General features: G+C 38.2%; 4 protein-coding genes across 4 annotated transcripts; all 4 read right to left on the bottom strand.

Moving 5' to 3' along the window:
* Positions 1–310: 310 nt before the first annotated feature.
* On the bottom strand, positions 311–2,799 carry LOC110958662 (dual specificity phosphatase 29-like). Its single transcript, XM_022205309.2, has 4 exons — positions 2,679–2,799; positions 1,002–1,196; positions 680–903; positions 311–594 (listed from the first exon to the last, which is right to left on the bottom strand). The coding sequence occupies exons 2-4, from the start codon at positions 1,178–1,180 to the stop codon at positions 347–349; spliced, it is 651 nt and encodes a 216-aa protein (XP_022061001.1). The 5' UTR covers positions 1,181–1,196; positions 2,679–2,799; the 3' UTR covers positions 311–346.
* A 173-nt stretch (positions 2,800–2,972) lies between these two features.
* dusp13a (dual specificity phosphatase 13a) lies at positions 2,973–8,543 on the bottom strand. Its single transcript, XM_022205323.2, has 5 exons — positions 7,882–8,543; positions 6,982–7,223; positions 5,424–5,845; positions 5,123–5,340; positions 2,973–3,506 (listed from the first exon to the last, which is right to left on the bottom strand). Exons 1-3 carry the CDS (start codon positions 8,004–8,006, stop codon positions 5,625–5,627), a joined length of 588 nt encoding a protein of 195 aa, XP_022061015.1. The 5' UTR covers positions 8,007–8,543; the 3' UTR covers positions 2,973–3,506; positions 5,123–5,340; positions 5,424–5,624.
* On the bottom strand, positions 3,277–5,399 carry LOC127537539 (dual specificity phosphatase 29-like). Its single transcript, XM_051960112.1, has 2 exons — positions 5,123–5,399; positions 3,277–3,506 (listed from the first exon to the last, which is right to left on the bottom strand). The coding sequence occupies exons 1-2, from the start codon at positions 5,397–5,399 to the stop codon at positions 3,277–3,279; spliced, it is 507 nt and encodes a 168-aa protein (XP_051816072.1).
* A 2,053-nt stretch (positions 8,544–10,596) lies between the features above and the next one.
* Positions 10,597–12,377, bottom strand: zgc:153981 (dual specificity protein phosphatase family protein). The gene is made up of 3 exons (XM_022205311.2): positions 11,880–12,377; positions 11,193–11,410; positions 10,597–11,115 (listed from the first exon to the last, which is right to left on the bottom strand). The coding sequence occupies exons 1-3, from the start codon at positions 12,002–12,004 to the stop codon at positions 10,904–10,906; spliced, it is 555 nt and encodes a 184-aa protein (XP_022061003.2). The 5' UTR covers positions 12,005–12,377; the 3' UTR covers positions 10,597–10,903.
* Positions 12,378–12,400: the final 23 nt, after the last annotated feature.

Consider the following 12,400-nt stretch of genomic DNA (forward strand, 5'->3'; position numbering starts at 1 on the left):
ACAGTATTCTCTCTGGTAAAATCTAAGATTAATCACGAATGCTTTGAGAGAAATAGTTGATTTTTCAAATGTCAGATGGTGGTGGAAGAAGCAGAACCCATTCCTGAGTGATGACAGGAGTTTAAAAAATATTACATTTTATCTCCTGCCTGTATCAGAATCACAGTTTTGTCCTTGCACAGTGCAGCATACAAGCTAGACATGATCATTGGATGCTGGTCTGTGCCTCGCAAACAACTAAAACTGAATGCCTGACTGAGCCAATTCCTGCTCATTCTCTGACCAACATTTGATCAACATGATACAGTGGTGAAAAACAAAACGGCATACTTTAATCTGCTTTAAATTAGAGGCATGTTATCTGTTGTGTGCTATTGTCTTGCATCTCTCTTTTTAGTCTCAGTCTTTCCTCTTGCAGTGAAATGTCCAAGGCTCTGAGCTGTTTCAGGAAGCCGTGATTAGGCAGAATACAACGGCGCTGTCGCACATGCTCAATAGCGTCCACCACAGTTAAACTGTGTTTCATCATCAGATAAGCCAAGACCAGAGTCGCTGACCTGCTCCGACCCATCACACAGTGCACCAGCACCTTATCTAGAAAAAGTAGAGGAAGATTGATTCATTAGAAGCAACAAGCTGCACACAAACACGCTGTCATTAACTGCTCCCCAGGACTCACTCTGTGGGTGGCTGAGGGCCTCATGGATGAACTGTGCTGAGGAGCAGAAGTACTGGGAGATGTTAAAAGTGGGTTTGTCATCAGCTTCTACACCAAAGTACTGGATGTCTGTGTCCCTGTAGTAATCAGCACCAGTCAGCACATTGTTAAACTTTCCTTCTGCTGCATTCAGAACATGTGTGATACCCAGATCCTTCAGGCCCGGCCGCTCCAGAGCTGTCTTCCTGCAACACACGCTGAATATCACTGAACTTTGACACATCAGACTGAGTTATCGTGTCTGTGCTAAACATCCCTTCATTATGTGGGTTTATTTACTCACTCATCCCCGATGTAGACGCTGGGCCAGACCTCATTGACATGTGTGTACTGAACTGCAGCGCCGCTCCAGAACATCTGCTCCAGGTCTAATGTTCCTGGTGTGATATAATCACTGTCTGGGTCGATCTGCACCGCTGCGTACGGGTTCCTACTTTTGGACTTCACCGCACAGGAGGACATGTTTTACCTCTGCTGTCTGACAAACAGGCACATCCCTGAGGTTAATCAAAAACCAAATGAATGTTTGCACATTGTTAACTGCTGCCACACTGTGTGGAGATGTAATATTTACACCCATATGCCAGTGATGTTTTAATATGCGGGCTTAAAACCCTGATCGGTGAATTTATCCATTAATTGATCCACAGAAAAGTCAATTTTTTTGGATTGTAGCTTCTCAGATAGACAAAATGCCACATTTATATATATATATATATATATATATATATATATATATATATATAAAGAAGCTCTCAGGAGTCATTTTCTCACATTTAAGGCCAAAACAATCAATCAAGAAAATAGTCAGCAGATTAGCAAATAATGAAAACACCTGTTGATTGCACCCCTTTATAGTGTATATACCTATATCCTTATAGCAGATGTATTGAGGATGCTGTTAGCAAATATGCAAGTAATTATAATACATTTCGTTTTCATTTTAGAATTCATACATTAATGTTTTTAAAGATTAATTTACATAGGTTTATTTCAGTAGAGATTTACATATAACTAAATAAAACAATGCATATCTGATGTACACCAACAAAAAAATTAGTTGTTCTTACATAAGTACCTTGTAAATCTGTGAAAATACATTTTAGAACACACAAATTAAGTTGAAAAAACTGTGTTTGAAATGGGACTAAACTGTGATCCACTGGTTTCACACAAGGCAAACATTTCCATTCACTCATTTATGCACAGCTTGGAGATTTTTTTGGGAGGGTTACTGTTGCAGCACAGCTTCACTTCAGAGCTGGTGAGTTTAACTGTAATCGTCTAACAGATGTGACTTTTTGTAGCCACATGCAAACACAGACAGGGAGAGTTATTGTTTGAAATGTCACAATGAGACATGTCATTTAGAGCATAATAGTTTCAGTTCAGCTGATGAAAGAGAATACTATTTATTTAAATCTAAATTTCTTTTGTTGTCAGTTAAATCTGTTATGAAATGTATCATCAAATCCCATGATTTACAAGGTATAAATCTATTTGATACCCATAAATCCTCATTAAATTAGAATTTGACTTTTATTTACTTATCTTGTTTTACTTATAATCCCTTTTTAATTAGTCTTTCTTTCAGCAAATAAATTCATAACCATTATACCCATTTAGAAAGATATTTAAGTTTTCTGCAGTCTTCTTTTCTTCATTTCTGTTGTATCTGCTGCACTTTCATTCTTTATACCGAAATATTTCATTAACATCTTTGTAAAATGAACTGTGTTAGGAACTGAAGTTGTCTGATCTTTGAATCTGCAGGTTTTTCTCTAAATTATTACATTATAAGGTCTTGACCTTACTGCCTCTGCCCTGAGATGACTTATGTTGTGAACTAGCACCATGTATACTGAAATGAATGAAACTAAATTCAACTACTCATGATATTGGCTGTTTAAAGTGTAAAACAACAAAAATACATCCATTAAAACAGAAAGAAATCAATTACCTTGTTTAAATCAGAGCAGGAATCCAAACTTCAACTTTCCTCAGTAGATATGTGTGAACTGTGTGTGCGCATGTGTGAGTATGGACAGAAGCCTCCCTCTGCAGGAAGCATGGAGACAGAAATACTGATCTGGAATGGTAGCTGCTCTCTCAGGCTCTGTGTTTTTTAGATGATATTTTTAGGCTGCTGGACTCCAACACCTGACCTCTCCAACGTGACACGCACAGATGCTTTCTCATAGCTTTCTTAATGTAATCTGAGCCCACTAATGTCACACTAATGACTTTCCTTCAGTGTATACGGTGAAGACGCTTAACTGTGATGAATGATTTCCCAGAAAACAAAAGAAGCTTAGTGAGAGTAGCAGGTTGCATCACTGTCATCATAAGAATGTCACTAATGTGTGGACAGGTGCGAAGATCTGTCAGTTATTTCTGGAAACATAAAATTTGAAGCAATCAGCTTTTTAACTGTGACTGGAGAAGTGGTAATTTACTGAGAATCATTCATTGCATTTAACTTTTTTCAGGTTTTTTTTATTATGAGAGAAAATGTTGATTCAAATAAAGAAAGTGTCCGAATCAGGACAAATGTGAGATCAGGATGTTTCAGAGCCGTCTTGCTCTGTGATCTGTCTGCTCTGTGAACTGAGACTCAGATCCAGCTGTCGGAGCTGCTCCAGAAATCCAGAGTTTGGTCCGATGTCTCGGTTTAGACGCATGGCTATGATGGCCTCCACTAACGACAGGCTGTGGTAGATCATCAGATACGCCAAAACCAGAGCTCCAGAGCGGCTGACACCCATGGCACAGTGAACAAACACCTTCCCTGAAAAAAACTTTAATTACTATATGTAATAATGTGACAAACCTACAGTTTGAAAAGTTTGTTACAGAAGTAGCTGTAAGTGTGGAGCACCTGAGTCCAAGACTAGTTTCTTCATATCGTACCGTACCATATCTTAACATGACGTATCACATCATACCGTATCGCATCGCATCGTATCGCATCGTAACATGACGCATCGTATCGCATCGCATCATACCGTATCGTATCGTATCGCATCGTAACATGACGTATCGCATCGTACCTATCGTATCGCATCATATCGCATCGTAACATGACGTATCGCATCGTACCTATCGTATCGCATCGTATCGCATCGTAACATGATGTATCACATCATACCGTATCGTATCGCATCATATCGCATCGTAACATGACGTATCGCATCGTACCTATCGTATCGTATCGCATCGTAACATGACGTATCGCATCGTACCGTATCGTATCGCATCGAATTGCATCGTAACTTGACGTATCGCATCATACCATTTCGTATTGCATTGTAACATGACACATCGTATCGTATCGCATCGTAAGGTGACGTATCGCATCATATCGCATTGTAACATGACGTATAGCATCATACCATTTTGTATTGCATCGTAACATGACACATCGTATCGTATTGCATCGTAGCATGACGCATCGTAACATGACGTATCGCATCGTAACATGACGTATCGCATCGTAACATGACGCATCGTATCGTATCGCATCGTAACATGTCGCATCGTATCGTATCGGTCAGTGTTAAGATTATCCACAACTCTTCACAGACAAATTTTATATATTCATGTACTTACATGGAGATTTTAGCCTAATATTTATATATAAGTTTGAAAAATCTATGTTTTCAACAATTTACTGTTTTCAGATTTTCCCTCTTTTGTTAAATTACAGATAACAATATTGACTAAAATCACAGAAAAATTTATTAACTTTTACATAAACCATAAGAAAATAGATCAATAATAATAAAGTCTGCATTAAAAATCTATATTTTTGACAAACATACTTTTTCACTATTTGACTGTAAATTTACAGTGTTTTACTGTTTTTAAATAAGCTAAAAATATTGTTGTTTTACAGATTTTTTCTGTTATTCAAAAGAATAAATATATAGCATAAAAAAGGCAAATTTTTAAACTGTTATTTGACAGATTTTTACCTTTCTTTTAAAAAATACAGATAATATCTGGTAAAATCACCGACAAAAATTATTAACTTACATGTTGGCTTTTTTAAAAAACAAAAATGCAAAACTACACAAATGGCAATTTGTTCTTTCACAGCATGTGACTGTAAAATTACTATTTTGATGTATTTAAATCTGCTAAAAATAAATTAATTTTACAGATATGCAGTGGTTTTCACATTTTTTTCTACAGCTTTTGAACATCATTGTACTGTTTATACTGTATTTATTTGGGCACCTTTGCTGCCAGATGTTGCCCTTTTTTATTTTAAATAGGGTATGTTAATAATTAATTTCTTAGATTTATGGTTTTGTTGTGTTTGTACAGTTTTAGCTCACTCAAAAAGTCCACTCATGTAGCTGAACTATGGATTTTCTTCTGCTTTTACATCGTCTCACTGACCATTTTTCCTCAGAGCTCCGTCTATGAACTGTGCAGCAGAGCTGAAGAAAGGTTGGAGGTCAAACTCTGGATGATCTGCAGCTTCAACCCCATGATATTCCACTTCAAGATCACTGTAGAACTGCTGACCTGTGTTGATCCGATGTCGACCTGCCGCAGCGTTCAGTATGTGAGTTACACCCAGAGATGAGAGTGTGGCTTTGTCTCGTGCCACAGACCTGCAGGCACACAACACATACAAACTGATCTGTTGTAATGTCTTCCCGCAACATTTCATGGTGAATTGGATTTTTCCACTCACACATCTCCAATGTAGAGCTTCGGCCAGACTTGATCGAAAGGCGCCACTGGTTTCCTGTTAGTCCAGAGAATTTGCCTCAGCTCTGTCAGAGATGGTGTTTCCTCCTGCTGGGCTGGCAGACCTCTGCAGCAGTAAAGATGTGTGTGTCTGTGTGCGTATGTGTGTGCATTTGTTGATGTTTTTGAGTGTGTCTGAGTGTGTTTACAGTGTTTGGGCCTGTCGGCGTCTCCTCCTCTCCCTCTCCAGACTCATGTCGAGGCTTCGGAGCTGCTGCAGGAAGCCTGCGTTTGGACAGATGTCTCTGTGAGGTCTGACAGCAGCTACTGCTTCCTTCAACGTCAGGCCCTCGGTGATCATGAGGAAGGCCAGAACTAAGGTAGCAGAGCGACTCACACCCATCAGACAGTGGACAAACACCCGTCCTGGGACAGAGAGACGTTCAGTGTTACCTTCAGTACCACATATGCAGCAATGCTAACACTCAGTAGCCCCCTTTGTGGTATAAATCTGAACAATCTAATGTAGTCACGTGCATCAATCCTCAGTCTTTACTAAGCTCATAATGTTCATTTTGTGAGGAGAATTTGAAAAACGATGAAAAGTGCAGCTGTATGTAGTCACCAATATTTTACTACATTTTTACAATATTGCAATTTATGTGTATATGATTACTGCACTATACAGTAGAATGTGAACTTTACTGTTTAATACTGTAACTAGACCCAATAATACACTATATTTACCATATGTGTTTCCACTGTGTTCAGCATTAACTGTAACAGTAGTAATGTGTCTTGTTTTAGTCGTGTTGTCTCTTATTGTTCTCTTGTCTCTCATTTATGTAGCTATGTTTCTCGTTTTTGTCTCATTTTGTGTCTCGCTTGTGTCAATTTTTATTTCATTTTTGGTTTTTTTGTGCCCCTCATTTGTCTTGTTTGAGTCCTGCTTGTTGTTTTGTCTATTTTTTTGTCTTTTGTGTCTTGTTTCTGTTATTTTTTTAGTCATCTGAATCGTATCGTGTCTCATTTTAGTCATTTTGTGTCTCGTTTGTATCATTTTGCATCTAATTTTCTTAAATGTCTTATTTATGGCATTTTGTTGAAGTGCCTTTGTGATGGTTTTGTCGCCTTACTGTTGTTTTGTGTCTCTCTTTTGTTATTGATCATCTCTGTTGTCATCTGTTGTGTCTTGTTTGTGTTGTTTTGTATCTGTTTTTTTGTCACATGAAATGTTTTGCTCAGTTCACACTATTGGTATTTACAACAGCCTGCTGTTAGCGGTCAGTGTTGTTTGCGCCTCCAAAAAAGCATCAGATTTTACTGTGTTAAACTGTATTTGGGAAAAGCAGAACACTGCTGCTAGAATTTGACTGTGTTTTTACAATAAGTTATTATGGTGTCGTTTACAAACACTACAAACACTACAAACAGTTAATTTAAGGCTGAAACATATAATTTAGCACCATCTCAGCAAAAACAGCAGACTAGGGTTCATTAAATTGTGCAGTTTTCACTGACTGTAAATCTAATCAGGCACAATAAAATAACTGTTGACTTGCCTCCCATGGCCAGTGCAGCTCTGATGTATCGAGCCGTTGGATAGAAGAAAGGACTGAGGATGAACTCTATTGCGTCATCAGCCTCCACCCCATAATAATCCACTGTCAGGTCTCTGTAGAAACGTGGGCCAGTGTTGACGTAGAAACACGGACCGGGGCCGGGGTTGGGGGGCCCATGAGCAGCGTTTACGATGTGAGTTATGCCCAGACTGTGGAGCGTGCCCTTGTCACGAGCTGCCACCCTGAAACACAGTCATTCCTGTATGAGTGAAGGATGTGAACACTCAGAAAAATAAGGTGCTAACTGGAACCAAAAAGGATTCATTGCAGCGATGTGACAGAAGAACCATTTTAATTCCAAGAGATTCTTTAAATAACCTCTAAAGAAGCCTCAAAAGAGCCATCAAAAAATGGATCCTTAAGGCACCACAAAGAGCGCTCCAAAGAACTTGTGAAAAAAATAGGTTAATTATGGAACCATTGAGGATAGTTGACTCACCTGGTTAAATTTTGATGACAGGACTTGATAATTGTTTCAGTAGTTTTTAAGAAAAACAGTTAAACATGAGATTTTAGAGCTTGTTTTATTATGAAAAGGACCCGGGTCCTTTTCATAATAAAACATTTCATACAGTATTTTAGGTTCTAGGTTGCTGGTCCAACAGAACAACATATTATAAGATGCTATGTTAAGACTTGGAAAAATTGTGATGGACATTTTGTGCTGTTTTAGAGCAAATGATAAAAGAAAATGAAGACCGTCTAGTACTTTGATGATCATCCCTTGAATAAACAAGTTCTTCAACTGGTGATGGTGCTTCTGAAGAACCGCTTAGAAACCACTCATTTACTGAATGCATATAGATGGATCGATGTGTGTTGTATTGTGTGTAAACTGACTCGTTGCCTATGTAAAGGTTGGGCCAGACTTGATTGACGTGTCCAGTCGGTCGTCTGTCTGCCAACAGGAACTCCTGCAGCTCTGAGACTGAGGGGGGTTCATACGGAGGATCTCTAAGAGACATACTGTACCAGCAAACACACACACATATAAATACACAAAGGCCATTCACTAACTGTTCGCTATGTATGGAATATACTCTGTGAATGCTATCTAAAACTCTAAGTCACTCTTGCATCTCTTAACAATAGCCAAACCTCAGAATAATCCCCTCTCAACAACATAAATCAGTATAAACATGCATCTACGCATGCAGACTTTACAAACAAACCTAACAGATCCCCATATCGACCTGCTTCCCCCTCAATCATATGAATCTTACCTCACTTCAAGGCGGTTCTAACTCTTCTCCCACCATGCCCGCTCTTATTGCTCTATAAACACCCACACACAACTGCAGCCCGTTTCCTTTTATAACTCTGTAATCATACACTCATTAGTGACAAACACCTCCTGCAGACTTGTATTCATCAGCAGGCACTTTATAACACATATAATCCATTTTGACGACATGCCCGAGGTCCCATTCTTATGGAAAACAATGTGGCGCGAACCTGTGAACCTTAACATTCGCTCACTTGTTTCCATGATGACTGTCGACTGTTATGTAATACGTCACTGTTGCCCATGTGTCTGTGTTGCCACCCAGAGTCGCACCTGCTGCTCTGGTCTTTTAGAAAATATATAGCACAGAATGTCAGGGTGTAATGTTTTAAAAATGTTGTCAACAGAGATTTTAAGAAAAGTTATTGCTAAATATTTAGAGAATGTGATCCTATCTGTAAGAAGAACATTCCGGGAACAAAGCAAAACAAAAAAAACAAAAAAAAACAAAGACAAAACCAAAACTGTTCTAACAATGTTGCAACCAAAAATTGGTAGGATTTTAGGATTGCCAAACGTTTCAAGGATGTTTGTAGAGAATGCTATCCTACCTTAAAAATGAACATTCTAGAAAAAAAAAAAACTAACAAGGAACCAAATAAAAAACAACATCGCAGTTGGAAAAATTTTAGGTATGTTACAGCATAATGTTCAAACAATGTTATCAAAATCATTGCAACCATGTTGCCGCCAAGGAATGTTTTTAAGAAACACGATAGAATGATAACATTCTGGGAACAAAAATAAAACAAAACAAAACTGATCACCAAACATTGTTCGAATGTTTTTAAGAGCACAAACAAAAACAAAACACATTTTACCACAAAAGAAGCTAATAATTTGAAACATCATCCTAGACTGTAACAAAACAATATGTGAACCAAAAAGGAAATTAAAAACACATTTCTATAATACTTCACAGTAATATTCTAAGAATGTTTTTAAACATTTTGTAGCTGGGAAACCTGAGAACGTAACAAAATATTTACTGGCAGCTAATAAACTGGGGCTTTGTGTGACAGCTCACCTGTCTGAAGTTAATAAAAGTTCACAGTGACTGATCTTGTCTCCATGTTGGAGATAGTTCATAATTACAAGATAATTAAAAAAATACTGGTGTTGTTGTTCCATGTGTGAAAATTCACGCTGCTATCTCACTGTCTGACATTGCCGGTATTAACACAGCAAGAAGAAAGTCTCTCTCTGGTGTTGGTGGACAAATATTGGTGCTGAAATGTGGAAAAACCCTCCCACAAATCACTTCACACAGCTGGTTCTCCATCAATGTGACTGGATGGAGCTCAGACTTGTGTTGAAAGTGATACAGCAACGTTAACTGGTCTGAACTGGTAAGAATGCAGTCATGACTTTTACAGAAAAAGTAAGCAGGTTGTTCATTCAGACGTGAAGCAGAATTTTAAAACCGCTTCCATTGAATTTGTTCATATTTTGTCCTGGATGGAAAACCAAAAGAGACTGGACAAAAATTTCGAACAATCTTGGAGAATATTTAAGTTTGAAAAGAGTTTTGTTGATTTGGACAATTTAAAGTTAAGGACAAACTCAGAATTTGCTGCAAAATGTTCAAAATGAGATAAACATGTCAAAAATGACTCAACATTTGTTCATGTTGACATGAAAATGTCCAAAATTGTTCAGAATGAAGCACAGTTTGTTGAGAATGATTGCAAATATGTCCAAAATATACCTGCGAAATTACCTATTTTGGGTCCACATTGTCAAAAACTTAAATAACATCAGCATAACTATTATAGCGCCAATTTTTTCCAAAATAACAGAAAATTTCCCAAAATGATCCATCATGTTATGTGTTGCAATCTTTATTTTGTAGCTTACTCCTAATAACATTTTATTTTGCCGTCAGTTTTATTGATGCATTTTGGTCTACACTGAACTCATAGAGAAACCTGAGGATCTCCATTGTTTTCTTTTGTGTAAGAAATGCAATTTTAAAGAATATATATAGCTATGATTAAACAATCAATAATGTGTTTTTGTCAGAATGACAAGGACACAGTTAGTAGGATCCTGGTTATTAAGAATTGTTTGTAATGTTTTTGATGACAGAAGATGTGTTTTTGTTGATGCAAATTGATTTGGTAAAATAAAAAATTGTTCTTATAGGATGAATGACAAGTTATCATATCCAGCAAAATGCTCAAAGTTAAGTCTTATTAAAAGTATGATGTGCATAGTTTAAAAAAACAGATTTATTTTTTTATGTACAACCTGCCAAGAAAATCCAGAGATATGCCTAAATATTTTTTTAATAAATATTACAATTACAAAGCTGTATTTACAAAGCAGATACAGTCTGAATATGAAAAACAACCTGAAACATTATGTGTAACTGTGATGTAATTAGATATTTACAATTCTGAAAAAAACTCCCATGAGCAGTTTCCAATGAAGTGCAATGAAAGTAAACAAGCATAAATAAAAGTCCCTTCAGACTCACAGCTCTGATTACATCATTCTGACTATACGTTATTATTTACAGATGCTGCCGATAGTGGTTAAAGTGGAGTGTAACACATGAAGAAAGAAAAAGGGACGTCAGAGAAGAGGACACAACCTCCTTTTGCATCTCAGCTGCTCGTCCAGCTTGAGGAGGAGGGACAGGAAGTTCCTGTTGGGGTAAATGGCTCGTTTTTGGGCCACATGCCTCAGAGCATCTCTCAGAGAGAGACGCTGTCGCAGCATCAAGTACACCAGGACCAAAGTGGCCGATCGACTCACGCCCATGATGCAATGCACCAGCACTTTTCCTGTGGAGCACGATGGAAAATATCAATCAAAACATAATGCCTGATAGGCCACATTCATGTTCACGTTCACTTTTTACCGTCTTTGCTCTTCAGGGCTGCATGTATGAAGTCAGCTGCAGGTTTAAAGTACTGACTGAGGTCAAAGTGGTCTGAATCCTCTGCTGGGATGCCAAAGTAAACACAGGTGTCCCCGTAAAAGCTCTGGTCACCGATGCTGCCCTGCTTGGAGTGTGCTGCGTTCAGGACATGAGTGACGCTTAGCTTATGTAATGTTTTTCTGTTCTGTGCTACAGCCCTGGAGAACACACACAAAAAGAGAAACACACATGGAATAAAGAGCAATGGAGTGATTAGTCCCACTAATACACCTAAGTTGTGCAGATCAACCATAATGTTATAAGCAGATAGGAGTTTATACATTTATTTAACTCCTCATGTGGGCACCTGTGAGTTGAGGCTGATTTAAAAGCTAATGATGAATGACATTACAGTTAAACACAGTCATATTAATATAAAACATGTCCTAATAAGTGATGCTACTATTGCTGACACATGATAGTTTAATAAATACTTAAAATGTTCTTAGAGTTTCTTATAGCCACATAATAATGTTATAAACTATTTATTGAGTGTTCATGTAGCGCTTACAAATGCTAAATAGGGGAGCTTAAAGTAAACTAATTCTGCACTTTAACAGTCAAATAAACCTGATGAATTCCTCTCTTGCAGGAAAATATTTCTGCCCACAAATATGAGACACTCACACATTTCCTATGTACAGGTTGGGCCAGACTTCATCCACCGGTGTGAGCTCCTGAGTGCAGGAGTCCAAGATGAGCTCCAGTTCTTTAATGAGTGCCAGGTCCTGTAGCTGCTTGCTCCCTGACATTCTGCCCTGGTCACACTGTGTTCCTTCAGCAGACCCTCTTGCTCTGCTGCTGCTGCCGCCTCCGTCCCTTCACCGCCAGAGTCTGCAGCTCAGTGAGAGACAAGAGCAGGTGGCTGCTTGAACACTGCTTGGCTCCAAAATTAGCTCTCTGTGTCCAGTGTGTTCTCTGTGACTGGATGTAGAGTTATTTAATGTTGTTGTTCCATTGATTAGCCTGTTCATTGATGCCAAAGGGCCCAAGGGTAAAGACAGGGTCTCCACTGAGGTCACAGTAAGGGGAGGTGGACACATTAGTTTATGCATACAGTAAAGGATACAAATGAAGGTGGGTAACTTTTGCCAACTAAATGAGAACAATCTTATGGATTCATTATGCAGGATTGCTCCTTAGTTAGT

The sequence above is a fragment of the Acanthochromis polyacanthus genome, chromosome 15 (genome assembly GCF_021347895.1).
Source record: "Acanthochromis polyacanthus isolate Apoly-LR-REF ecotype Palm Island chromosome 15, KAUST_Apoly_ChrSc, whole genome shotgun sequence".
NCBI lineage: Eukaryota > Metazoa > Chordata > Actinopteri > Pomacentridae > Acanthochromis > Acanthochromis polyacanthus.